Here is a 27,740-nt window from a genome sequence, read left to right on the forward strand (position 1 = left end):
GTCCCGATCCTACCCCAGCCCCGGGGGTCGAGAGGAGGGGCTGTTCCCAGGGCGGGGAGGCTGGGACGTGATGCCCCAAGACGGTCCGTGTGCTGTTCCTGGAACAACATTCCCAATTCCGTTCCCAGGGATAAGTTCCCGATGCCGTTCCCGGGAACACGTTCCGGGAATTACATTCCCAGTCCCGTTTCCGGGGATACACTCTCAAGGATGATGCGGTTCCCGGTGCCGTTCTCATGGGTAACACTCACGGTGCCGCTGCCCGGCACCAATCCCAGGATACCATTCCCGAAGTCCTGTTCCCGGCTCCATTCCTGGGTATAACCTTGGGCGTGTCGTTCCTGGAACGTGTCTCTATTCCCGACACGGATGCGCGGTGCCATTCCCACGAACAGCATTCTCGATACCGATTCCTGGTGCCGTTCTCACGGCAAGCGTCCCCGGAGGCGATGCCGGCTGCCATTCCAGGAGATTCTATTCATGATCGACTGATGCCTGTTCCCGTTCCCGGAGGCGATGCCGGCTGCCGTTCCCCGGGGCTTCTGCTCCCGATGCCGTTCCCGGGGGTTCTGTTCCCGGTGCCGTTCCCGGGGGTTCTGTTCCCGGTGCCCGTTCCCGGGGGTTCTGTTCCCGGTGCCGTTCCCGGGGGTTCCGTTCCCGGTGCCGTTCCCGGAGGTGATGCCCGGTGCCGTTCCCGGAGGTGATGCCCGGTGCCGTTCCCGGGGGTTCCGTTCCCGGTGCCCGTTCCCGGGGGTTCCGTTCCCGGTGCCGTTCCCGGGGGCGGGGGCAGGTGGCGGCAGGTGCGCGGAGGCCGGGCCGTTGGCGGGGGCGGGGCCGCGGCGCCGGGGCTCGCACCGGCCGAGCTGCCGCCGTTGCTGCCGCCGTTGCCGCCGCCATGGCCGGTACCGGAGCCCGGTGGATGCCACTGGCGCTTTGTCTGGCTGTCACCGTGTCACCGGGACGCGCCGGGGAACAGCTACATGTCTGCAAGGAGGTACCGGCACCGGGAATGGCTGGGGGAGGGGAAACCGGTAACACACCAGCACCACTACCACCTCAAATTCCCCACACACACCCCGGAGATGAAACGGAGTCCCGGAGCACGGGGAGGCCGCTCCCTATAGGATGGGGGGGACAAGGAGGGGACAGGTCGGGGGTCCCGGTGGCACCAGGGGTGGGGTGTCTCCTATTGCAAGGAGGGACTGGCAGGTCTCCTGTGGGCTCGGGGAGGGGGCTTTGCTCCCAGGGGCTCAGCCAGTCCCCGATGGTCTCCTTGGGGACCCCAGCTGGCGTCATCCCATCATCGTCCCCAAATCCCTAGCTCTCAGACACATTGGTGTCTCTCCAAACCCTCCCTGAGTACTGGTGGGGCGATGAGAAGGAGCGGGGGGACAATCCCAATGGCCATCTCCCGTTCCCAGCCCAGCACATGGTGGCCAAAGTATCTTGTGAGAAAAACTGTCATTCACCAAGACCTGCCCACCTTGGGGACAGTGGTGAACCCCACAAATGCCCTCCCTGGGTTGTCCATCTTGTCCTCCCCCCTTCCATTTTCCTCCCCCTTCCTCAGACCTGCAGCTGCTTTTAATCTGGGCCAGGATTTTTTTTTTTTTTTTTTTTCCTTCTGTGATCCAATTATTTGTGTCCGTGTTCCACGATCCAGAGCTGGAACAATAGACTGGGGCTGGCACCTGCCCCAAGGGTGATCAATCCCTCAGAGGGGGTGTCCCCTGTCCTTCATTAGGGACAGCCCTTCTCCCTCCCCTGGCCAGAGCAGAGTGACAGTGGCACTTTGGGGTGCCCTCCACCCCCAGAGCCACCCTGAGGCTGAATTAGGTCAATTTATGTAGATTTAATAAAAATCTAAAAAGTTTAGGAAGAGAGAAAAAATACCCTCTCCCCAAGGGAATCCCTTGGGACTGAGAGCAATGTGATGGTTTGGAGCTGCTGAAAGTTGGGGTGACCCTCTGGGTACCCCCAGGGTGGTGGGGACCTTCCTCTGTGTCTCCATCTGAGGGCCCAGGGGGCTCCATGCTGCCTGCACATGGGCAGGGGGGTGTTGCAGGCCTCTCTCTGTCCCCACTTTTCCTTCTCCACCCCCCTTTTACCTCTCCAATCCCTCTTTCCCCTTCACACCCCCCAACCCCCTCTTCCCTCACCATTGCTGCGTTTCCAGCTGACGGGAACATCAAAGCAGCTGTTTTCTTATCAACCTGCCACGCTCCAGCAGCTGCTGGGAGCATGGAGCCACAGCACAGGCTCTGACACCCCAGAGCTGCTGAGGGGAGGGTGGGGAGCTCACCCTGTACCCCCAACACCACCACCAGATGTGGCCTTCACCCTTCCCATGCCATCTGTCCCTGGTCTCACCTTGCCAGCCTTAAGCCAGTCCCAGCTTGGAACAGCTGGCAGGATGGGGGGGGTTATGTTCCCCCTGCTGTCCTCAGCACTTGCTGGTTCCCCCTAGTCCCCCCTGCTTTCCCTGCCTATATCCAGGGTGCTCCCAGCCTGTATCCAGGTTGTGCCACAGCTGTTTGATGAGCAAAGTGTGTCATGGCCACACATGGCACACGGAGGGGCGTGACAGTGCCATGTGCTCCCAGGAACATGGGGGGTATGCAGGAGTCCACCCCCACACCAGGGAGGGGGTGCAGGGCTGTTGCTGCTCCTGGGTAACCCCAGCCAGATCATCCCCCCACCCACAGCACCCCCATTTCCTGGCAACCTCCCATACTGACCTCTGCCCCACCACAATACTCTGAACATCCTCCTGGCCCCCATCTCCCCTCAATCCAGAGCATCTCCCACCCAGACCACCCCCATTTCCCAGCATCCTTCCCACACTGAACTCCCCCCCACTCCAGTATTCCCCCACCCTGAGCACCCTCCCAAGCCCCTCTGACCAGGCCTTGTGCACCGCAGGACATTGTCACACCTTAACCCAAATCCATCCCTTCAAGACACAGCCAGACCCAGTGGCCAGGGGGTAGCCCCTCTCAGGGAACACAGGGTGTGAGGGCAGCCCAGGAGGTCTCAGTGCTGCAGCTTCCCTCCATGTTCCCTCTCTGTCTCCTGCAGTCCGAGTACCACTACGAGTACACAGCATGTGACAGCTCAGGCTCACGCTGGAGGGTGGCTGTACCACACACGCCTGGACTCTGCACTGGCCTGCCCGACCCTGTCAGGGGCACTGAGTGCTGTGAGATTCTGACCAAGATAAGGATGGGGTCAGGTTTGGGGGGTGGGAAGTGAGGGCGAGGGGTGGGACACAGCGGGGAGACAAGCACTGCCATTGTCAGCTCCAGGGCAGGCAGCAACAGGAGGATGGGGAAAGGGATCAGTGGGATTGGAATCCCCCTGTGATGGAATGGGATGGCAGAAGAACTACAAACACTGGGATGGGATGGAATAGCAATCACACATGCAGACTCCCTGGGATGGGATGAAAGGGATGGAAATCACACACCACACCAGAATAGCATGGGATGGGAATCACGTACACAAGCACTGGGATGGGATGAGATGGATGGGAATCACATGTACAGTCATGGAATAGGATGAGAGGAATGGGAATCACACACACACCGGGATGGAAATCCCCTCATCCCACACATGCACCAGGACAGGATGAGCAAGATGAGAATCCCCCTCTCACACTCACTCACTCACCAGGATGGGAGGAGAGAGATGGAAATCCCATACACATACTGGGATAGGATGGGATGGGACTCCCCCACACACAGGCACTAGGATGGGATAAGAGGGGTGGAAATCACACACACATACGCACAAGGATGGGATAGGAATCACACACAGAGTCACCAAATTGAATGAGAGCCATGGGAGTCCCCTCACACACACTTGGATGGAAATCTCCCCATTGCACACATGCAGCAGGATAGGATGAGCAAGATAAGAATTCCCCTCACACAAACTCACTCACCAGGATGGGATGAGCAGGATGGGAATCCCAAACACACACCCCCAAACCTTGGGGGTGCCCCGGCTCCATGGCAGAGGGTTACATGCTGTCTGAATTGGGCAGAGCTGGGCGTCAGGTACCAAAACTCATGGGTGGAGGGGTTGCCTATGTGGAATGATCAAAATGGGGGATCTCAGCACCTCTACCAGCTGGGCGCACTTGGAAATGCAGGGCTGAGGCTGTAGCAGTACCGGGGGATCGGGGATGACCCTCCACGCCCTGTGCCCCTCTGTCAGGAGGCAGCAACAGCTGCTGCTGTCTCCATTGGCAGCATTCTCCTGCAAGGCGGGTGAGTTCCTGGAGATGCAGACACAGACATGCCGGCCCTGCGCTGCGGGCACCTACTCACTGGGCACTGGCGTCCGCTTCGATGAGTGGGATGAGGTGCCCCATGGCTTTGCCAACGTGGCCACCAACCTGGAGGTGGATGATGGCTTTGGTGATGCGGCAGAGAACTGCACAGCGTGAGTCACTGTGTCACTGGCTGTGATACCTGGCATGGCAGGACTGGGTGCGGGGCAAGCAAGCAGGATGGTGTGACACCCCTGTGATCCATAATGCCCAGTTTCCCCGACGCCCTTCTGTCATCCTGCCCTGGGAGGTGACACCAGCAGGGCATTACAGGGACTCCCTGGTCACAGCAAGGGAACACCCAGCAGCATTACCCCTGCCAGAAGTTCCAACCCCATGAGACCCCCACATCAACATTCCTCAGAAATGCAGCACCCATGGAGATCCCCACAGCACCTATGGGGGTGTCTCCACACCCCTGTGCCACCAGCCAGTGCCTTTATTTACCACCACAGCCCTTTGATCCTCACTGGCAACCTCTGAGCTCTTTTGGTTGTGCTGGCAGCCAGCAGACCCTCCCAGTTGTTGCACAGCCATTAAACCTCCCACCAACTGGTTGTACCAGCAGCCACCAAACCCTCCTGCTTGAACCACAGCCATCAAGGCCTCTCAGTTGTATCAGCAGCTGCCAAGCCCTCCCAATTGTTCTACAGCCACTGAACTTCACACCAGCTGGTTGTACTAGCAGCTTCTAAACCTTCCTGAATGTACCAACAACTACTGAACCCTCATGGCTGTACCAGCAGCCACCAAAGCCCCCTGGTTACACCAACAACCGCCAAACTATCCCAGATGTACTGGCAGCCTCTGAACCTTCCCAATTGTCCCAACAACCATGAAACCCTCCTAGCTGTACCAACAACCACCAAACCCTCACTTTTACTGGCACTGCCACACTGCACCATTGATGCCCTCTCAGCCATTCCCTGCTCCCAGCAGCATGTTCCTCATCCAGCCACATTCCCAGAACAGGGGGACCCCACTCTCTTCTCCTTGCAGTCCACATGGCTCTCAGCAGGCCAGGGGATTCTCTCCAGGGATATGTGTCTAGGCACCACACCTTGCTATGTCCCCAAGCTGTCCCAAATCCCCTGTGCCACCCATTTGTTTCCTGGGGACCCTCCCAGCTGTCCCTACAATCCCTGTCCTGCCTGCTGTGGGGTTGAGAGTGGTGACAGGATCCCCGGGGCCATGTCACTTGCCCCAGGTCAACGTGGGTGCCACTGGGGGACTACGTAGCCTCCAACACGGATGAGTGCACAGCCACCCTCATGTATGCTGTGAGCCTCAAGCAGTCGGGGACTGTCACCTTCGAGTACATCTACCCTGACAGCAGCATCGTCTTTGAATTCTTCGTGGGTGATGGGGGCAAGGGTGAAGGATGTGGGTCCCTTGGGACATGGGAGGGTCCTTGGGAATATGGGAGGGGTCTATTGGGAGATGGAGGGGTCCATTGGGATATGGAAGGGGGTCCTGGATGGAATGAAGGGGTTCCTAGGTACATGGGAGAGGTCCCTTTTGACCTGAGTGGGTCCCTGGGGACTCCTCAGGGGTCCCTGGGGGCATGGGAGGAGTCCCTGAGGAGATCTCTGGTGATGTGATAGGGTCCTCTGGGGACATGGGGAAGGGGACCCTGGGTATATGGGAGGGGTCCCTGGGGACATCATGGGGGTCCTTGCAGACAAGAAGGGGTCCCTGGGGATATAAGAGTGGACCCTGGCGACATAAGGGGAGCTACATGGGGACATGGCAGTGGTCCATGGAGACATGAGGAGGGGTCCCTAGGAATATGGGAAGGTCCCTGGGAGCATGGGGGGTGTCCCTGGGGACATGTGGGGTCCTTGTGAACATGGGGTCCCTGACACTCTCCCTGCAGGTGCAGAACGACCAGTGCCAGCCCACGACGGAGGAGTCCCGCTGGATGCGAACGACAGAGAAGGGCTGGGAATTCCACAGCGTGAGTGTCCGGTGGGAGGTGACACGGCGGGGAGGTCCCTCTGTGCTGCCCCGGCGTCTCTTTATCCCCCCGTGGGAAGAAGATTCTCCACGAGGCTGAGCAGGGGGCGTGGGTGGTGACAGGCGGGGCTGCCCCACACCCCCTCCACTGGAATCAGCTCCCTCCTCGGCAGCGGGATCCCCCACCCATGCTGCCAAACCCTCCCCTGGCAGTGGGATTACCCAGTCCCATGGGATCCCTCTCTCAGGTGGAACTGAGCCGCGGGAACAACGTGCTGTACTGGCGGACCACCGCCTTCTCCGTCTGGTCCAAGGTGCCTAAACCGGTGCTGGTGAGGAACATCGGCATTACAGGTGGGTGGGGGCAGGAAGGGGGATGTCGGGTGGCGCGCACTCCTCTCCCTGCTACCTGAGCCCCTTCCCACTCCCAGGGGTGGCCTTCACTTCGGAGTGCTTCCCCTGCAAGCCCGGCACCTTCGCCCGCGCCGCCGGCTCCACCGCCTGCCAGCCCTGTCCCGCCGACACCTTCTCGGGCAAAGGGGCCACCGCCTGCCAGCCCTGCGACCCCGACACCTACAGCGGTGAGAGGGAACAGCCGGGGCTCCCCGCTCCCAGAGCATCCCTTTAGTATGTGACCTTGGGAAAGGGAGGAGCAGGGGTGACCTGACATCCCCTGGTGGGAACAGTGTTGGGTCCCCTCACAAACCTGACACCTGGCTGGCGAGGGGGAACACCCTTAGGAGTCCCTTTGTCCCCGCTGCAGGAGTGGCCCTGGGGGTGGGAGAGATGATGTGGGGAGTAGGGAGCACCCACTACCCCTCGGCTGGGAGGGAAGATAAGGACACCCCGCCTTGTGGGAACAGCGCTGGGGTCCCCGGGCTGTGCTGGCTCCACCGCCGTGTCCCCTCTCGGCAGAGCCCGGCGCGGGGTCCTGCAAGCCACGCCCGCCCTGCACGGACAAGGATTTCTTCTACACCCACACGGCCTGCGACGCCGGCGGGGAGGTAACACGGGGGTATCCCGGGGAGGTCCCCCTGTCCCCCGGTTTCCGCCCAGGCTCACCCGCTCCCCCGGCAGACTCAGCTGATGTACAAGTGGGCAGAGCCCAAGATCTGCAGCGAGGAGCTGCCGCAGGCAGCCCGGCTGCCACCCTCGGGGATCAAGACCCGGTGCCCTCCCTGCAACCCTGGCTTCGCCAAAGGCAATGGCAGCACCTGCCAGCCCTGTCCCTATGGCTCCTACTCCAACGGCTCCGGTAAGGCGGCCCCGTCATTGTCCCCAAAGCGTGACTGGGGCAGCCCTGGCTCCCGGGGAAAGGTGGGTGCCACTCCAGTCCAGGGTTGTCTCCTCCTGTCCCCGTGGCTCCAATAAGGACACCCCCAGCACTGTCCCCAAGGAGTAACTGGGATCCTGGGGCTGCCAGGGGAGGTGAGTGCCACCTCAGTGCAGGGTTGTCCCATCCTATCCCCATCATTGTTCCTGATGACCACAGCACCCCAAGCTGACACAGAGAAAGGTGGTACCACCCTGGGGCAGGGCTGTCCCTATATATCCAGTAAGAACATCCCAGTTACTGTCCAAGATTAACATCCAAGAAGTAACTGGGATCCCTGGAGCTGGCAAGGGGAGTGCCACCTCAATACAGAGCTGTCCTCTCCTGTCTCCATCATTGTCCCCAAGAGGTGTTTACCATGGCATCCTAAGCTGCAGGGAGGGGAATGTGGTACCATTGGGCACATGCAGCTAGTGCAGGGTTGTCCCCTCTTGTCCCCATCACTGGCCTCAAAGGGTAAGCAGGGCACCTCAAGCTGACAGAGGGGGAGGTGGGTGCCACCCCTGTGCAGAGCTGTTGCCTCCTATCCCCAGCCTGCCTGAGCTGCCCAGAGGGCACTGAGCCAGTGCTGGGCTTGGAGTACAAGTGGTGGAATGTGCTGCCCCCCAACATGGAGACCACTGTGCTCAGCGGCATCAACTTCGAGTACAAGGGCATTGCAGGTAGTGGAAGAGGGCTGTCCCTTCCCTGTCTCCTGCCGGAGGACTGCCAGGGACCCCTCTGAGCATCACTGCATCCCTGTAGGCTGGGAGGTAGCTGGGGACTACATTTACACAGCAGCTGGAGCCTCTGACAGTGACTTTATGATCCTCACGCTGGTAGTCCCTGGCTTCAGGTGAGGTGGGAACCACCACCAGGGTGTCCCCAGGGAGCAGGGGGGACACAGCCATGGGACAGAGCTAGCAGTGTCCCCACGCTGTCCCCAGCCCTCCAAGCCCAGTGCTAGAGGACACAGAGAGCAGGGAAGTGGCCAGGATCACCTTCGTTTTCGAGACGCTGTGCAGTGTTGGCTGTGAACTCTACTTTATGGTGGTGAGTGGGGAGACACGGCAGTTTGGGGGGGACACAGTGAATTTGGGTGGTGCCACCATCCCCTTGTCCCCACAGGGTGTCAACTCGCGCACCAACACTCCAGTAGAGACATGGACAGGCTCCACAGGGAAACAATCCTACACCTACCTGGTGGAGAAGAATGCGACCATGAGCTTCACCTGGGCCTTCCAGCGCACCCCCTACCATGAGGCAGTGAGGGACAGGGAGCCCTGCTTTGGGAGGGCTGGGGGGGCCCCACTTTGGGGGTCTGGTGGGTGCTGGGGGGCAGATGGTGATGGTGCTCTCGGTGCCAGGGCCGGCGGTTCACCAGTGATGTGGCTAAGCTGTACAGCATCAATGTCACCAACGTGCAGGGGGGGGTGGCCTCCTTCTGCCGCCGCTGTGCCCCACAGCCCACTGGATCCTGTGCCCCATGTTCCCCTGGCAGTGCTGTGGACCTCAGCTCGGGCAGCTGCCAGCCCTGCCCACCTGGCACCTACCTGCGGAGTCAGCCCTCCGATGGGACACCCACCTGCCACCCCTGTGGCCCTGGCACACGCAGCAACCAGGTGACTGGGGGTGGCAGGGGGCCCAAGTGTCCCTAAGTGTCCCCATGGGTGATGCAAATGGGCCTTAGAGGAGTGACACCAGCCTCCCCAGGATGTCCCAGATGGTAGCACTGGCCAGCACCAGGAGGGTGACACAATCACGGGTGGGTGACACCAGCCCCCCCAGTCATCCTGAGTGCATGACACTGTGTTCCCACAGAGGTGACATCAGCCTCTTACAGCTACTCTGGGTGGGTGACAGGATGGGTGGCAGTGTGGGTGACAGTGCCTGACCCTGGGTGGGTGATGCCTGCCCTCCTTGGCCATCTCCAGGGAGGTGACACCAGCACCTGTGGTCATCCTGGGTGGGTGACAAGGTGGGTGACAGTGTCTTATCCTGGGTGGCTAATGCCAGTCCCCCAGCTGTCCCCAGTGAGATGCAGCCCCTCCCAACCACCTCAGATAGGTGACTGTATCTGACACTGGTGGGTGGCAGTGGGTGACCTTGGGGGGTGCCACCATGGCCTTGCTGTCTCTGAAGGGTGGTGTCAGCTCTCCACAGTCCCCACAAGGGTGTCCCCTGTGGGTGGCATGGCCATCCCTGAACTTCCTGTCCCTGTTCCCAGCTGCGATCGCTATGCTACAACAACTGCAGCCTGGCACTGGCACTGCCAGGCCGGATGCTGCGCTTTGAGTTCCCGTCGCTGGGCATGGGTGCCGGGGTGGGCACTGGGCCCAGCTTCACCCCCAAGGGGCTGCGCTACAGCCACCACTTCCGCCTGAGCCTCTGCGGGCACCAGGTGAGACCTGTGTGGGCAAACACGCGCACACACGGGAACACACACAGTGGTGGGCACAGACACACAAGTGCAAGCACGGGCACGTGGGCGGGCACTCAGGAGAGTGGGCACACAGGGGCAGGATGCACGCACGTATGGGAACACGCCTGGACTCATGGGTGGGTGGTCGCGGGTGCACAACTGGAAACATGAGCACGTATGGGGGTGTGTGTGCGCTCACAGGCCCACGGGTGGGAATGCAAGTGGGTGGGCATGAGCACATGAGTACAAACATGGGCACATGGGTGGGCACTCAGGAGGGTGAGCACAGGAACACAGCTGGGCACACGGGCACATACAGGCACACAGGAGGTCTCAGGAACACGCATGCACACATGGGCATGAGATGGCATGATACGGGCACACACCTGGGCACATGGGTGGGACAGGGGCATGCAGATGGACAGACATGGGCACACGTGCATATGTGCTTGTAGTCACGCAAACACAAGGACATGTATGCAAACACACATTCACACATGCAGGTGTGCAAATACAGGTGTACATGCAGTCCCACCTGCACACACACACACACACACACACACACATATATGCACATGCCCTTGTGCAGTCACAGGTGCACAGTCACACACACACATCTGCCCAGTTGTGCAGACATGTGTGAACACATGCAGACACATGTGGACACTTGTGCAGCCACACCTGCACACCTACGGCCCTGCACACACAAATGCCAGTCCCTTTTACACACATTTCCACCCCACACATGTATCATGTATGTCCTCACAGGGCAGGAAGATGGCTTCATGTGCTGACAATGTGACAGCAGGTCGGGGGGGCCCTGCCCGTGTAGTCATCTCTTATGTGTGCCAGGCCATTCTGGTGCCCCCTGACATCACGGGTGCCCGTGCAGCTGTGTCTTCTCAGCCCATCAGCCTGGGTGACCACCTGCTGGGTGAGCAAGGGCGGGGGCGGGGGTGGGGGTGGGAGGGAGGGACATCCTGGGGTCACTGAGACACATGGGCGAGACAGATACTGGAACACCTTGGTGGCACAGGGACACCCCAACGGGACTGAAATACACCCTTACGGGACTGGGACACTACAGGGGCACCTTGTTTGGGATTGGGACATTGTCACTGGTATGCCTCAGTGGGATTGGGATGCACTGCAGAGGGACACATTGGTGGTACTGGGACACCCCAGTGGGACTGGGACACCATGGTGTGACTTGAGACACCCTGGTGGGACTGGGACACTCTGGTGGCACGAGGACACTGGGACTGGAGACACCCCTCTCTCCCCACAGGTGTCACCACCAGCTCCGTGCTGGACAACATCGTGTCTCCCCCAGAGCTCTTTCCCCCTGGCCACCCTGACCTGCCTGACATCATCTTCTTCTTCAGGTGCAGGCAGGTGACAGGGGGGTGGCACCCACACAGTGCCCCCACTGTCCTCCTGAACCCTCCTGTCCCCTGGCAGGTCCAACGACATGACACAGCCCTGCAGTGGTGGCCGGGCCACCACCATCCGCCTGCGCTGTGACCCCCTGCTTCTTGGCACTGGCACCCTGGCTGTCCCCAGGTGGGGAGGGGACACTGGGGACCCCAAGGGGGGTTTCGGGTGACCCAAGCATCTCCTGCTGTCAGGGTAGGGCACTTCCCAGGGGTGCTTCGCTTTGGAGACACCACTGTCACAGCGTCAATGTCCCTCACTCTGAAGTGTCACCTTGGCTGTTCCCCAGGTGGGGGGGATGGGACACTGGGGACACCGAGGGGGGCTTAGGGGACTCCCAAAGTGACCCAAACATCTCCTGCTGTCATGGGTGGGCGTGTCCCTGTGGTGCTTTGAGGACGACACTGACATGGTGTCAGAGTCCCTCACCCTGAGCTGTCATTCTGGCTGTGTCACTGGCGCCCTGCGAGTACTCAGGTTGGCAGTGAAACAAAGGAGACCCCGTGGGAAGTTTGGGGATCCCCTGTCATGGGTAGATACTTCTTTGGGATGCTTCACTTCGGGGATACCGCTGTCATGGTGTCCCGACCCTGGGGTGTCACCTTGGCTGTACTCCCCACTTTGGGGTGTCACCGCCACCTGAGCCCTGCCTTTTTTGTCCCTCCCCAGCAAATGCCCCGAGGGCACCTGCGACGGCTGCACCTTCCATTTCCTGTGGGTGACCGCCGAGGGGTGTCCCCGCTGCTCCAGCTCCCACCAGCGCCCCATCGTCGGCGCCTGTATCGGCGGCGTTCAGGTACCGGCGGCGTTCAGGTACCGCCCGGTGCCCCGGGCTGTGCTGCGGCTCCCGCCGCCCCTGAGCGCTCTTTTCCTCCCACCAGAAAACCACCTACGTGTGGCGAGAGCCCCGGCTGTGCCACGGCGGGGACGCCCTGCCGCCGCAGGTGGTCCAAGCGTGCCGGAGCGTGGATTTTTGGCTAAAAGTGGGAATTTCCACTGGGACGTGCGTGGCCGTCTTGCTGGCCGCGCTCGCCGCTTATTTCTGGAAAAAGACTCAAAAGTGAGCAATTGGCAGCGAGATTTGGGGACACGAGGCCAGCACTGCCACGGGTGGGGTGACGGCACCGCCTGCATTCCCAGGTTGGAATACAAATATTCCAAGCTGGTGATGGACGCGGCGGCCCGGGAGAGCGAGGCGACGTCGCCCGACAGCTGCGCCATCATGGAGGGGGAGGACGCGGAGGACGAGCTGCTCTTTGCCACCGAAATGTCACTTTTTGGAAAACTTAAAGCCCTGACGGCCAAGGTGAGGGGTGGGGTGGGGGAATGGAAACAACCCTGGAGTAGCCACCGGATATGCCATGGTGGGGGTGGGATGTGAAGATGGTCCGTGCCTCAATTCCCCAACCCGGGGGGCTCCGGGCCTCAGTTGCCCCACTCCAAGAAGGGCTTCGTGCCTCAGTTTTCCACCCCGGGGGGCTCCGGGCCTCAGTTTCCCCACCACAGGAGGGTTCCAGGCCTCAGTTTCCCCACCCCACAGCGGATGCCGGATGGATTCGACTCGGTCCCGCTCAAGACCTCATCCAGCAGCGCCGATCGGGAGCTGTAAGAGGACGGGGGGCACCCTGGCATCCCCCAGCCTTCCCGGGAGTTGCGACGGGGCAGAGGGGCACCACGGCCGCCCCACCCCCGGGAAGCTGTGAAGGGAAGGGGGGTACCCACGGCCCAGCCCCCCGCGCCTCCAGCGTGGCCTTAGGCACCCGCTTCGGACCGGAGCTTCGTTACGGCTTTTGTACGTGTGTCCCCACCCGCGGCACCCCCCGTGTCCTCCCCATCCCGAGCACCCAAAAAAGCCAAATACAGGAGTGGGGTTTGTATACGGGCTCCGTGTGTTTGCGCACACGGGGGCGGGGGGACACACATAGGGTGTGGGGACCTGAGCGTGGGCACCCAAAATGGGTGGGGGGAGGGTGTGGGGGTGTGCGCAGGGTGTCATACACGTGGGAGTGGGTGCCTAGGGCTGGGGTAGGGTTGGGGTAGGGGAGCAGCGTAACTTTGACTTCCATCTGCACTCCCCCTCTTGGAGGAAGGTATATAGGGTCCCCCACATGGGTGGAGGCACTAGGACCCTGCCGGGATCCCGAAGGAGAGTTTGTCACACCACTGACCCACATGGGGTCAATCTGCCACATGGGGTGACATGTGGTGCCATGGACAGCCACAGTCGTGCCATGCGTTGCTGTAGAGGGGCGTGGGGCAGCCCTTGGGACTTCCATAAACAACTGGGGTGCGAGGTGCCCTCGAGTAGGAGATCCCCAGAGCCTACCAATATCCCTGGGCTGTGGCTGAGGAACCCTAGGGATGCTCGAGGTGCGAGGGCAGAACCGAGGAGACCCCTCTGGCGAGGGGGCTTAAGGATGCTCGGACCGCTCGGGCCCGTCCATATCCTCCCCAAACCCTCTCATACATTCCCGATACCCCAGTCCTCCCGCCCTGCCTAGGTCTCCAGACCAGCTGGAACCCCCCTTGGAGGGGGTCAGGGGTGCTCGGGCCGCTCGGCCCCCCCAGACCCGCGCTGTCGCTCCCGCGCTTCCCTCGCCCCTCCACATCCAGCGCGCTCGTCCTGCTGCGCCACCTCCAACCCAGCAGGGGGCGCTGCTGCGCCCCGCCCGCATCCCGCGGCCGCGCCTCTTCCCGCGCACGCGCGCGGAGCAGCTGTCCCCGCCGGTGTTCCCGGTGCCGCCGCCATCACCGGTCATGGTGCTGGACTTGGACCTGTTCCGCGCCGACAAGGGCGGAGACCCCGCCATGGTGCGGGACATGCAGCGCAAGCGCTTCAAGGACCCCGCGCTGGTGGATGCGCTGGTGCGAGCGGACGGCGCCTGGCGGAGGTGTACGTGGGGGCGGGTGGGTGGGGGGGAGGGAATCTCCTGGCTGCGGGACCCCCGAGGGCTTGTCAGCCCCTTGCCACACGTGGGCATGGCTCCCCCCTCGGTGCCTTTCTCCCCCACCCCGTCAGCCTGGTGATCGGTCCGCAGGTGATGAGACTCCACCACCATCGCTCCTCCTTAGGGATGGGGGATCCCCTCGGGGTCCCTCTCCCTTCTCTCCCTTCCTCCCGAAGACCTGGAGCCGCTCCCACACTGATCCCCGAGCCTCCTTGCCGAGATGGGGTGACCTTTAGCGGGGTCTTTCCCATCCTCCCCAGCTGGCCCCCCTGGGGCAATGATCTTGTGGTAGGTCGCAGCAGAGACCAAGGGTTTGTCCCTGGGTGTATCCCCCTCGCCCCTAATCCCAGGAATTGAGGTGGGAGAAGTTCTCCCACTAGACCCGCCTTCCCTTCATCCAGGCTGGGGGGCAGATCGCAGGTTCCCCCTAGCCCGCACGTGGATCCCGTCCCATTGCGATCCCCGGGGATCCGCTCCCTGGACTGCCGCAGGATCCAGCTGGGCGGGGGTGATCCTGGACAGTGCCACCCCCAGATTTGAGGTACACCCACATCTGGACGGCTCGGGGGGGCAGGAGCCACCTCCCCGTGGCTCCCGGCGGGATATGGGGAAGTGGGATCCGCATTCAGCTCCGTCAGCGGGTGCCGGATGTGGAGAGGAGCTGGAGGGTGGCGGAGGAGTGGGTACCCCCAAACCCCGCCGTTCCCAGGGCACTCCAGCATTCCATTGCTGCGGGATGAAAGCGGCGCTTGGCGCTCCCCTTTAATGTGTTCGCCTTGATGTCCTTGTGGGATCTTGCCCGGGCGTCCCTGGCTCGGGCCGTGCCCTCGTCTTATCCCAGAGCGTTTCACCCCACGGGATCACTTGCTTCCCAGCCCCCTTCCCGCGGGCTCTGAGTTCCCGGGACGGCAGTGCTGGAGAATGGCGGGTGGCGACAGGAGGTGACAGGGTGACGCGGGCTGGCGGGACGCGCTGATGGCTGATGCAATCCCACGGCGCCGGTGCCTTGGAGCCCGTGCTGTGCCGTGCTGTGTCCTCTTGGGTGTTCCCTGGCTCTGGATTCCCTGGGGATTGATCCCTCCCGCTGATGGGGTGGCACCTTCTCAGCGCAGGGTGTCCCCAGTTTGAGCTGTCCCGGGTCCTGGGCTCTGCCCTTCCCAGCCCTGGGGTCACAAAGGGGGAAAATCCACTCTCCCCTCATTCAACACCCCCTGAATCTCATCACTGTGGCCTGGGATCCCAGGATCTGCTCAATCCTTAGCAATCCCATCCCGCTGAGGGAGGGGGTCTCATCACAATGCGGGGTCCCAGCCCAGTGTGGGGGTCCCATCCTAACAGGGGGGTTCCAGCATGAGGGGGCTCCGAGCCAGTGGAGGGGGTGGTCTCATTTTGGCATGGAGTGCCCAGCGCAGCGTGGGGGGGTTCTCATCCTGGTGTGAGGGTCCTAGCCCAGCATTGGGTTGGGGGGGAGAGGGGTCCCGGTGCAGTATGGATATCTGATGGGGAGTCCCATCCTGGTGAAGGGATTCCCATCTTGGCAGGGGGGGGTTCCCAGTCCAGCATGGAGGTTGCAGCCTCAATGTGGGTGATCCTGGCATGGGGTGGGAATCGTATTCCAGCGCCTGGTTCCCAGCCTAGCATAGGACTTTCAGCCCAGTGTGGGGATCCCATCCCCTCATGGGGGTCCCAATGTGGAGGTCCTGTTCCAATGTGGGGGTTCCAGCCCAGCATGGGGAATCCCAGTGTAGGGTTATCATCTTAGAGTTGGAGTGTCCCGTCCCAGCATGGTCCCAGCATGTCATGGGGGTTTCCAGGCTGGTATGGGGATCCCAGTGCAATGTCACTCCAGGTGTTTTCTAATGACATCCCTACTCCCTGCAGCTCTGCTCCACATGTTCAACCTCTGTTTTCCCAAAAACCCCAGGCCTGGTGCCTGTGGGTATTCCTAGAGCTGCCACTCCTCCTGCTGCTCTCGTGGGGGTTCCATATCACCTTTCTGCACCAGATGGGGGCCCCAGCCCTTCTCCCACTCCAGGTGACAACCCCTGCCTTCCTTTCCAGGCAGGTTTCGTGCCGACAACTTGAACAAGCTGAAGAACCTATGTAGCAAAACCATTGGGGACAAGATGAAGGTGGGGCATAAGTGTCCTGGGTCACCTCATGGTGTGACATCACCAACTGGTGACATCTCTCCTTCTCCCAGCCCTCCAGCTCTCCCTTGTGTCACTGAGGGAAGTTTTCCCCCTGGAATTTTACTCTTTAACTCTCCTGGGTTCCTTTCTCCTCCCACTGCAGAAAAAGGAGCCAGTAGGAACAGATGAATCAGTACCAGAGAGTGCACAGAACCTAGATGAACTCACGGCTGATGTCCTGGGGGTGAGTGAGACCCCAGTTCCCTCCACTGTGCCTACAGTTTGTCCAGAGCTTTGCCTGGAATTGCCCAAACTGGTGGCCTGAAATGCCCACCAAATGAGGGGGGACTGTCTGATACCCCAGCTTTATCCCCCAGTCCTACACCAACAATAACTGACTCTTCCTTGATGTCCTTGATCTCCCAAACATCTCCCTGTGTCGGTGAAGGACTCATCCCTGGGAATTTGAGCAGGCTTAGTCTTTCTGTGTCCTCAGTGTATCCCTCCTTGCCTGCTTCCATCCCAGTTTGGTAATGACCCTGGTTAATGAGTGCAGTGCTGGCTGCCCTGGGAGCAGTCAGGCCTTCGAGAGCCCAGCTTGTCACCCCTTTGTCCCTTCAGGCCATTCTTGAGTGTGTCCAGCACAGGGACTCACTCCAGATTCCGTGGAAGGTCTGGAATTCACCGTGCTGGGCCCAGGACTCCCTGTGCTGGGTGAGCAGGCCCCCCCTTCCAGTGGTCTTCTCCTTCCCCCACCTCATCCAGAGGTCTCTCTGCAGAGTCTCCAGGTATCCCAGATAAAGAAAGTTCGGCTGCTCATTGATGAAGCCATCCTGGAGTGTGACTCTGAGCGCCTGCGGCTGGAGGCTGAACGCTTTGAGAGCCTCCGGGAGATTGGGAACCTCCTCCACCCCTCTGTGCCCATTAGCAACGATGAGGTGGGACACGAGAAGGGAGGTGGGGCTGGGTCAGCAGAGCCAGGAAGTTCACAGTGGGAAGCAGGGGCCTCCCAGCAGGAGATCCCCCAAGCCTGGCTGAGTGGTTGGCTTGGTGGGTGCGTGAGGGAAATCTGCATGACAAGCCGGCATTTCCCACCGGGATCAGACAAAGAGCAGCTCAGACAACACTGGGCACACCATTGTTGGGGGAATTCATGGGAAAGGCGCTTCCTGTGGTGGGGACGGGGTCTCCCTCCACTGCCTCCATTCATCCTGTGGGAATATTTTCCTGGGGGGGAGCACAATTGGGCCAGGCTCGCTGCCAAGGGGCTGCACAATAAGCTACAGGCTGAAGTATGAGCTCCCAAAGTGGGCCCAGTGTGGTTCAGGGACTGGTGTCACAGCATTCCAGGGCACTGAGGAGGTGATAGGCTCTTGCTTCTCTTTTCTCCGGGTTCTTGAAGGATGTGGACAACAAGGTGGAGCGGGTTTGGGGTGACTGCAGCTGCAGGAAGAAGTATTCCCATGTGGATCTGGTGGTGATGGTGGATGGCTATGAGGGGGAAAAGGGTGCCGTGGTGGCTGGCAGCCGTGGCTACTTTCTTAAGGTGAGAACTATGACCCCAGAACGATTTGGTTTAGAGGGGAATGAGGAGGGACAGGAGGGGCCTTGGGTTCTCCTCCCCTGGGACCCTCCATGGTGGGATGGACTCTGATCACAGTGGTGCATGGGGATCTGTTCCTGCTGTGGTCTGGGGTGCTGCTGAGCCTGGCAGCCATTGCAGCTCTGTGGGCTCCATATCTCCTGGGTCCTCTGAGCAACGAGGAGCAGCCCAGCAGGGTGTGTGTGTAACAGGCAGTGTGACCCTTGTTCCCAGGGCCCACTGGTGTTCCTGGAGCAGGCACTGATCCAGTACGCACTGCAGAGCCTCCGTGCCCGGGGGTACACCCCTGTGTACACCCCTTTCTTCATGCGCAAGGAGGTGATGCAGGAGGTGGCCCAGCTCAGCCAGTTTGACGAGGAGCTTTACAAGGTAAGGGATTGCTCCAGCTTTGGGACTGGACTTAGGAGCAAGCCACTTCCATGGGGCTGTGGGGAGGGAGGCAGTGGGGTCCCTGCTGCCCTGGCAAGGCTGTGGTGGTGGCAGTGGTGGTAGCAGCAATGGTAGCAGTGATTCCTTCCCCTCTCCTTGGGATCCATTTCCATGTTGTGATGGTGACGATAGGACAGGGAGGTGGTTTGTCTTTGGGATCAGTCTCCATGGGAAACACTTCGTGGTGACACTGCAGTGACAAGGAGATTGCTCATCTCAGGTCCATCTCCATGGGTGACACATTGTGATGGCCACGAGGTGACCAGGAGATGTCTGGTCTCCAGAGTCCATCTCCATTGGTGACATGTGGTTACAAGGATGTGGCTTATCTCTGGGGTCTATGTTTATGGGTGCCACATGATGGTGATGAGGTGAAAAGGAGGTGGCTCATCTTTGGGGTCCATTTGCACAGGTGACATGTGATGGCAGTGCAGTGACAAGGAGGTGACATGCTCTGGGGTCCATCTCCATGGGTGACATAGGTGACAAGGAGGTGGCTTGTGATGGTGATGACTTGACAAGGAGGTGGCTCATCTCTGGGGTCCATCTCCACGGGCGATACAGGTGACTCGTCCCTGCCATCAGCCCCTTTGAAGGACCAGCAAAGTCCTCCTGTGATGAATTCCTAAACCATCTGGCCCTGGAAAACCTCCCTGCTGGGTCCCTGGAGGTGCAGGAGCAGCTAGAAGAGTGGCTCATGTCCCCTGCAGGTGATCGGGAAGGGCAGTGAGCGGGCAGAGGACAGTTCCATTGATGAGAAGTACCTGATCGCCACGTCGGAGCAGCCTATCGCTGCCCTGCACCGAGATGAGTGGCTGCGGCCCGAGGATCTGCCCCTCAAGTATGCGGGACTCAGCACCTGCTTCCGCCAGGAGGTGGGATCCCATGGCAGGGACACCCGTGGCATCTTCCGTGTCCACCAGTTCGAGAAGGTGAAGGAGCAGTCCTGACAAGAATTTGGGGTGTACTGAGGGTTGCTGTGGGGTTCCAGTGGGAATTCAGCATGTTCTGGTGGGAATTCATGGTGTATCCGGTGCCACTGCAGCGTACCCAGCAGGAATTCAGGGTATACCCATTGTGGTGTTCCAGCAGGAAGCTGAGGTGTATTCCCCATGCCACTGTGGGGTTCCAGTGGGAATTCACATTGTACCCAGTGTCACTATGGGGTACCAGCAGGAATTCATGGTGTACAGGGGGTCACCATGGGGTGAACCTGGTGGGAATTTGGGGTGAACCTGATGGGAATTTGGAGTGTACCTGGTGTCAACTGCAGTGTTCCAGTGGCAATTCAGGATGTACCAGGTGTCATGGTGGTATTCTGATGGGAATTTGGGGTGTACCTGGTGTCACCATGATGTTTCAGCAGCAATTCAGAGTGTTCCAGGTGTCACTGTGGGGGTTCTAATGGGAATGTGGGCTATACCCAGTGTCACCGCAGGTTTTCAGTGGGAATTTAGGGTGTACTGGGTGTCACTGTGGGATTTCAGTTGGAACTCGGGCTGTACGTGGTGTCACCATGGGGTTCCAGTGGGAATTGGAGCTATACCTGGTGTCACTGTGGAATTCATTCTCCTGCAGATTGAGCAGTTTGTCTACTCCTCTCCCCATGACAACAAATCCTGGGAGATATTTGAGGAGATGATGGCCACAGCTGAGGAGTTCTACCAGTCCCTCGGGATTCCCTACCACATTGTCAACATTGTCTCAGGTAGAAGCTTCTGTGCCACATGGGGTCGAGGGGGGCCCTGGCCTGCTTCCCAGCATGGCAATTTCTTGTCCCTGGCTCATTGGTGTTCCCAGCCTGAGGAGAAGGAAGAGAAGGGGACATCTTGTTTTCTGTGGAACCCTCAGCCTTGCTTTGGGTCTGTGGGTGTGAGCACTGCTGTGATGGATTGTCCCTGCTGTCCTTTCCAGAGGGACAGTTGGAGTGTTCCAGCTCCTCCTGAAAATGCTCACAGGGAAGAGATCTGGTTTAAAAGCCCCCTGTGGATGAATGGGTCCCCTTTATCCACTTGGCAGAGCAAGAACCCCACGTTCCCACAACCAAGTGGGAACCCCACATCCCTGCGGTTGAGCAGGAATCTCAGATCTCCATGGCATAATCCCATTTCCCCATAGTCAATGTCCAAGCCCATGTCCATGTGGCTGAGAAAGAGCCACATGTTCCCATAGCTGAATGGGTATCTCACATACACATGGCTGAGTGGGACCTTCACATTCCTGTGACCAAGCGGGACCCCATATCCCCATGGCACGGGAGGAATCCAATGTCCTGTGGCTGAGCAGGATGTCCCCATCCCCATGTCTGAGCAGGATTCCCACATCCCCATGACCAAACAATTTGTGGCTTGTTGATCCTGTCGCCAAGTGGGGACACCACATATCCATGTCTGAGAAATAAACCCACATCACAATGGCAGAACAGGAATCCACGTTGGATTGACACCAAGCTGCGGGAGTGTCTTTGGAAGCTTCACCCTCTATACTCTGCCCCAGGATAGGCAAATTCAGGATGGCAGTGGGACCCCTGCACTCAGCGCTGTCTCCCATCCAGGCTCCCTGAACCACGCAGCCAGCAAAAAACTGGATCTGGAGGCCTGGTTCCCTGGCTCTGGCGCCTTCCGTGAGCTCGTCTCCTGTTCCAACTGCACCGACTACCAGGCCCGGCGCCTGCGCATCCGCTATGGCCAGACCAAGAAGATGATGGACAAGGTGAGGCTAGTGGGCATGGGGGGTTCTTCCTGTGTTCCTTTGCTTTTCCTATGTCATGCATATCCCCTGTGTCCCCTTGCCACAGGTAGAGTTTGTGCACATGCTGAATGCCACCATGTGTGCTACCACCCGCACCATCTGCGCCATCCTGGAGAACCACCAGACCCCCGAGGGCATCCGCATCCCTGAGAAACTCCAGAACTTCATGCCCCCAGGTAACATCCCCCTGTGCCCTCCCCATTTCCCACTCCTTGGTGGGGAGGGGGGGTGACAGGGGTCCCTTGTCCCCCCAGACCTGCGGGAGCTGATTCCATTCATCAAGCCAGCACCCATTGACCAGGAGCTCTCCAAGAAGCAGAAGAAGCAGCAAGAAGGGGGGGGAAAGAAGAAGGCAGGGGGGGGACGCGACCAGGTGTTGGAGGAGCAGATGAAGAACATGGAGGTCTGAGGGTGTCCCCCTGCACCCAAAGGACATTGGGGGCCTCCTGAGTCATCTCACCTTCATTGCCAGGCTGTGCTCTTCACCATCGTCTTTGCCTCGGAGGGGAGTCACTGCCTGTCCCCCCCTCCGTGCCCCAAAGAATTGACACTGTCATGGCGCTGCCCCTCTCCCTATGTGTCCCCCCTACCCTGCCGCGAGGGGCCAGGATCCCCCATGTGTCCCCCTCATGCTGAGTGGTGCTGGGGACCCCCTGCTCACTTTACATTTCCCTCCTCCATCCGAAATAAAGCCAAGAGCTGCTGAGCTGTGTGTTCTTGGGGGGGTTCCACGGAGGGAACGGGGGCGGGGGGGAGGTGTCCAGCCCGGGGATGTATCTCCGTCGCACACCACCCTTTTCCCCCCGCCTTACTCCTCTCCCCCCCTTCCCTCTCCCTCCTGCCAGCCCCACACAAAGTCCCAGACAAAGCCCCTTTGTGATGCAAAGTGGGGATGAGGGCCTCCAGCCTCAGCCCCAGCTGCTACCCGCCCCCCGCTCCGGGGTGGGGTGACACACGGGAGACTTGCCCCCTTCCATCCCCCTGCGGGGAGGCCTGGCTGCCCCCAGCTGCGTGTGCGTGGGAAACCCTCGGCTAAGCCGTGGGTATCGGGAGGAACCGGCGGGGAGCGGCCCAGTGAGTCACCACAGCCCCCGGCGGAGGCGGCGGGGTTCCGGCGCTGCGGGGCCAGTCCCCGGTACCCGTCGGACCCGTTCCGCCGGGGGGGGAGGGCCGACTCCGCGCCGCCTGCCTGCACCCACGCCCCGGGACCGGCGCCGGCTTGGGAGGGGGCAGCACCCACGGACCGCGGGGATCCGCCCCGTCTAGCTTCTTTGGTCCCTCCCAGTCTGTCCCAGCGCCCTCCGACATTCCCTGTACCTCCCAGTTTGTCCCAGTGCCCCCCAGCATCCCCAGTCCCTCGCAGCCTGGTCCAGTCGCTCAGTCTGTCCTATTGCCCCCGGTCCTGGTGCGAGCCCGGGGATCGGGGTGGATGCTACGGTGCTACGGAGGGGACTGACCGTGTGAGGAGTCACGGCCGGCGGTGGGGGCACGGGGGGCTTGGGGGGCGTGAGTGTATCACACGTGCTATATGTGCCACACATGTGCTGTGTTTCACATGTTTCACATGTGCCGCGTCACATACATGCTTCCCATGTCCTATGTGCCCGTCGGTGCCGGTGTACCCTGCGTGTGCCGCGTGCCTGTTCCCTGCGCGTGCAGCACGCCTGCCTGTAATGCACAGGTGCGTGCAAGGCCCTTCCCCTGTGTGTCTGTACCCACACGTGCACCTCACACGTGCCTGCGCAACCTGCGCGGGGTGCGCGCTCGCCGCCCCCGCGCTGCCGCTGCCGGTGCGGTTGCGGGCGCCGCCGGCGGCTCCCGGGGGCGGCGGCGACGGCTCCTTTAAGCGCGGCCGGGCCGGTGAATTGGCGGCTCCGCCCCGGCGGGCGCGCGCGGGCGAGGGCGGGGCACAGGCGGCGGCGCGGGTCGGTGCGGGTGCCAGCGCCGGCACTGGGGGCACCGGGGGCACCGGGGGGCAGCGGCCATGGGCCTTCCGGCCACCCGGCGGGCCTCGCTCCCGCTGCTGCCGCTGTTGCTGCTGCTGCCGCTGCCCGCACCGGGACCCGCCACCGCCATCGCCACCGGCATCAGCAGCGGCATCGGCACCGGCACCGGCACCCGTCCGTCCAGCACGCTCCCGGCGCCACTCCGGGTCCGCGGCGGCACCGGGGACAGCGGCGGCTCCGGCGGCACCGGGGACAGTGGCGGCGCGCGGCCCACGCCGAGCACCGGGGACAGCGGCGACAACGCTGGGCCCGCACCGGCCGCAGGCAGCAGCGTTGGGACTTCACCAGGCATCGGCTCTTCCAGTGGTGACAGCGGCGACGGCGGTGGGGGGTCCCCAGGTATCGGCGGCCCCACTGGAAGCACCGTGAATGCTGGAGACACCTGGAAACCTGCAGGCACTAGGGACGCTGGAGGCACTGCAGGCATTAGAAACAGCAGGAACGCTGGAGGCACCCAGGATAGTGGAGGCACCGGGGTTACTGGAGGAACTGGAGACACTGGGAGCACCCATGTCCTCAGGAGCACCAGGAGCACCAGGAATACTGGACACACCGGGGATACCGACGTCCCCATAGACACCAGGAGCACTGGGAATGAGCTGAGAACTGGGGTTGTTTGGGGCACTGAGAGCACTCCAGTCCCCAGGGGCAGTAGGAATTCTGAATTCCCTGGGGAGACTGTGAGAGTCTCCAGAGATCCTGGAAGCACTAGGAAAGTCCTCAGCGGTACTGGGAGCACCAGAGATACTGAACATAATGGGGAGACTGGGAAAACCCCCAGCAACAACAGGAACACTATGGACACTGGACATGCTGGGAACACCAACATCCCCAGAGAGACCAGCAGCACTGGGAATGTGATGGACACTGGGGATGCTGGGGAGTCCCAGATCACAGTGGTCCCCAGGCCCCCCATACCTCACCACCGCCTCCACCGCAGCCCCAACACAGCACCACAGTTCCAGCCCTCCAGCTACCAGGCCACAGTGGAAGAGAATCGGTCAGCAGGCACACTGGTGACACAGGTGACAGCACAAGACCCTGATGAGGGGGAGGCAGGCCGGCTGCACTACACCATGGCTGCACTCTTCGACAGCCGCTCTGATGCCCTCTTCACTGTGGACCCTGTCACTGGTGCTATCAGCACTGCCGCACCGCTGGACCGCGAGAGCAAGAGCACTCACGTGTTCCGCGTGACAGCTGTCGACCATGGGACACCCCGGCGCAGTGCCATGGCCACACTGACAGTGACAGTGAGTGACACCAATGACCATGACCCAGCCTTTGAGCAGCCAGAATACCAGGAGAGTGTGCGAGAGAATCTGGAGGTGGGCTATGAGGTACTGACAGTGCGAGCCACTGATGGCGACACTGGTCCCAATGCCAACATCCTCTATCGCCTCCTCAATGCCGGTGATGTCAACGAGGTCTTTGAGATCGATTCCCGCTCAGGTGTCATCCGCACCCGTGGCTCTGTGGACCGGGAAGTAGTGGATGCTTTTGAGCTGCTGGTGGAGGCCACAGACCAGGGCCAGGATCCAGGTCCCCGGAGTGCCACGGCCACTGTCCGCATCACTGTGGAGGACGACAATGACAATGCACCACAGTTCAGTGAGCGGCGTTACATTGCACAGGTCCCCGAGGACGTGGGGCCCAATGCGGCAGTTCTGCAGGTGATGGCCACTGACCGTGACAAAGGCAGCAATGCGCTGGTACACTACAGCATTGTCAGCGGCAACACCCGTGGGCACTTCTACATCGATGCGCAGACAGGCATGCTGGATGTCGTTACCCCCCTGGACTACGAGGTCACCAAGGAGTTCACGCTGCGAATCCGGGCGCAGGACGGTGGCCGCCCACCTCTCTCCAACATCAGTGGTTTGGTTACCATCCAGGTGTTGGATGTCAATGACAATGCACCCATCTTTGTCAGCACGCCCTTCCAGGCCACTGTGCTAGAGAATGTCCCTGTGGGCTACTCTGTCATCCATGTACAAGCCATTGATGCTGATTCAGGTGACAACGGCCGGTTAGTTTACACCTTGCTGGAGACTGGCACTGGCTTCCCCTTCACCATCAACAACAGCACTGGGTGGATTGCGGTGGCCTCTGAGCTGGACCGGGAGGTGGTTGACTTCTACAGTTTCAGGGTGGAGGCGCAGGACCAGGGCACCCCCACAATGGCCTCCACGGCCAGTGTCAGTGTCACCATCCTGGATGTCAATGACAACAGCCCTGAGTTCACCCAGCGGGAGTACAGCGCCCGCCTGAATGAGGATGCAGCAGTGGGCACTAGTGTTCTGACTGTCTCTGCTGTTGACCGTGATGCTAACAGCATCATCACATACCAGATCTCCAGCGGCAACACCCGCAACCGGTTCTCCATCACCAGCCAGAGCGGTGGTGGGCTCATCTCCCTCGCCCTGCCCCTGGACTACAAGCTGGAGCGGCAGTACCTGCTCACCATTGCTGCCTCTGATGGCACTCGCCAGGACACTGCCCAGGTGGTTGTCAATGTCACCGATGCCAACACCCACCGCCCTGTCTTCCAGAGCTCCCACTACACCATCAGCATCAATGAGGACCGACCAGTGGGCACAACAGTGGTGGTCATCAGCGCCACAGACGAGGACACGGGGGAGAATGCCCGCATCACCTACCTGATGGAGGACAGCATCCCCCAGTTCAGCATTGCTGCTGAGACTGGTGCTGTCACCACCCAGATGGAGCTGGACTATGAGGACCAGGTGTCCTACACCTTGGCCATCACGGCACGGGACAATGGTATTCCACAGAAATCTGACACAACTTACCTGGAGATCCTGGTGAGTGATGTCAATGACAATGCACCCCAGTTCCTCCGTCATTCCTACCAGGGATCCATCTATGAAGATGTCCCCACCTTCACCAGCGTCCTCCAGGTCTCTGCAACTGACCGTGACTCCGGGCTCAATGGCAGGGTCTTCTACACCTTCCAAGGGGGTGATGATGGCGATGGCGACTTCATCATTGAATCCACCTCGGGCATTGTCCGCACCTTGCGCCGTTTGGACCGGGAGAATGTGCCTCTGTATTCCCTGCGGGCATTCGCTGTGGATAAGGGGATCCCAGCCAGGCGGACACCAGTGGAGATCCAGGTGACAGTGTTGGATGTTAATGACAACCCACCTGTGTTCGAACGAGATGAGTTTGACATCTTTGTGGAGGAGAACAGCCCCATTGGGCTGGTGGTGGCCCGGATCACTGCCACTGACCCTGATGAGGGCACCAATGCCCAGATCATGTACCAGATCGTGGAGGGCAACATCCCAGAGGTCTTTCAGCTAGATATCTTCTCTGGAGAGCTCACCGCCCTGGCTGACCTGGACTATGAGACCAAGGCCGAATACATCATGGTGGTCCAGGCAACCTCAGCACCACTGGTTAGTCGGGCCACCATCCACGTGCTCCTGCGTGACACCAATGACAACAGCCCCCAGCTCAAGAACTTTGAGATCCTCTTCAACAACTACATCACCAGCCGCTCCAGCAGCTTCCCTGGGGGCGTCATTGGCCGTATCCCTGCCCATGACCCTGATGTTTCTGACCACCTCACTTATGCGTTTGAGCAGGGCAATGAGCTCAACCTCGTGCTGCTGGACCCGCACAGTGGGGATCTGCGCCTCAGCCCAGCCCTGGACAGCAACCGCCCACTTGAAGCCGTCATGAGGGTGTCTGTCTCTGGTAAGACCCTCACCCATGGAAGGGCTCCCCCCTGCAGGGGGAGGTGAGTGAGGTTTGTGGGTACATTGACCTCTATTTCTGCATGGAAGTGAGGTGTTATGGGGTCTCACTACCCTATTTTGGCTACCCCCACCCTCCAGATCAGAAGGAATGATGTGTTGTGAGGTCCCACCACCCCACTGAGGTGTTTTGGAGTTCCACCACCCCATCCTGGTTGCCTCCACCCTCCAGATCCAGGGGAGGGGAGATAATGGGATGCTGTGCCCCCCTCACACCCCTGACATCTAAGCTGGAGGCCATTGGGGTCCCTAGCAACCCCTTTGCTTTCCCCACCCTCCTGGGCTGTCTAGAGGTGGTCCTGGCGCTTCTTTGTGTGTCACTGGGAAGAGTGGGGCAGACCCCACTGCAGGTGTTGGGGGAGCAGAGGCTGGTGTGGGCCAGTGGGGTGCTGGTACCCTTGGGGGCTTTTTATGGGGGTTTGATGGGAAAATCTGGGAAGGCTCAGGGTGCAGTGTAGTACTGGGGGAGTCCTAGCACCGCAGTGTTTGTGTTTCCAGGAGACTCATCTTGAATTAATTTGGGGCAGGAGACACAGGGCCTGGTGTGTGTATTTGAGGGGGCACCCTGACCTCTACTGAGAGGTCCCAAAACCCAGTTTGTGGGGAGGTCGCAAGATAAGGGGAATTGTGCC

The 27,740-nt window shown here is 60.6% G+C and overlaps 3 protein-coding genes across 7 annotated transcripts in view; all 3 read left to right on the forward strand.

The window, feature by feature from the left end:
• Positions 1 to 831: 831 nt before the first annotated feature.
• ELAPOR1 (endosome-lysosome associated apoptosis and autophagy regulator 1) lies at positions 832 to 13,322 on the forward strand. Of its 4 annotated transcripts, none has more exons than XM_058855951.1 (22): positions 832 to 994; positions 3,079 to 3,199; positions 4,254 to 4,446; positions 5,541 to 5,688; positions 6,210 to 6,290; positions 6,538 to 6,643; positions 6,721 to 6,870; positions 7,205 to 7,293; positions 7,367 to 7,544; positions 8,156 to 8,284; positions 8,367 to 8,457; positions 8,549 to 8,654; positions 8,730 to 8,867; positions 8,969 to 9,223; positions 9,829 to 10,002; positions 10,792 to 10,957; positions 11,312 to 11,408; positions 11,485 to 11,586; positions 12,127 to 12,253; positions 12,339 to 12,517; positions 12,598 to 12,763; positions 12,950 to 13,322. In XM_058855951.1, the coding sequence occupies exons 1-22, from the start codon at positions 896 to 898 to the stop codon at positions 13,064 to 13,066; spliced, it is 3,012 nt and encodes a 1,003-aa protein (XP_058711934.1). In that variant the 5' UTR covers positions 832 to 895; the 3' UTR covers positions 13,067 to 13,322. The 4 variants fall into 4 exon arrangements, with proteins under 4 accessions (XP_058711934.1, XP_058711935.1, XP_058711936.1 ...); XM_058855952.1 differs by having other exon boundaries at positions 12,998 to 13,322; XM_058855953.1 differs by having other exon boundaries at positions 5,541 to 5,613.
• Positions 13,323 to 14,155: 833 nt separating this feature from the next.
• On the forward strand, positions 14,156 to 22,024 carry SARS1 (seryl-tRNA synthetase 1). The gene is made up of 11 exons (XM_058856045.1): positions 14,156 to 14,350; positions 16,467 to 16,537; positions 16,701 to 16,781; positions 17,317 to 17,475; positions 17,940 to 18,083; positions 18,354 to 18,509; positions 19,280 to 19,501; positions 20,148 to 20,277; positions 21,124 to 21,281; positions 21,367 to 21,496; positions 21,575 to 22,024. Exons 1-11 carry the CDS (start codon positions 14,215 to 14,217, stop codon positions 21,727 to 21,729), a joined length of 1,542 nt encoding a protein of 513 aa, XP_058712028.1. The 5' UTR covers positions 14,156 to 14,214; the 3' UTR covers positions 21,730 to 22,024.
• A 1,206-nt stretch (positions 22,025 to 23,230) lies between these two features.
• Positions 23,231 to 27,740, forward strand: part of CELSR2 (cadherin EGF LAG seven-pass G-type receptor 2) — a 30,124-nt gene continuing 25,614 nt past the window's right edge. For both annotated transcript variants that reach the window (XM_058855908.1, XM_058855909.1), the window contains exon 1: positions 23,231 to 27,049. In XM_058855908.1, the coding sequence (XP_058711891.1) occupies positions 23,305 to 27,049 (3,745 nt within the window). In that variant the 5' untranslated portion in view covers positions 23,231 to 23,304. The remainder of the gene's footprint in view (positions 27,050 to 27,740) is intronic.

This window comes from Poecile atricapillus, chromosome 23 (assembly GCF_030490865.1).
Source record: "Poecile atricapillus isolate bPoeAtr1 chromosome 23, bPoeAtr1.hap1, whole genome shotgun sequence".
In the NCBI taxonomy this organism is placed as follows: Eukaryota; Metazoa; Chordata; class Aves; order Passeriformes; family Paridae; genus Poecile; species Poecile atricapillus.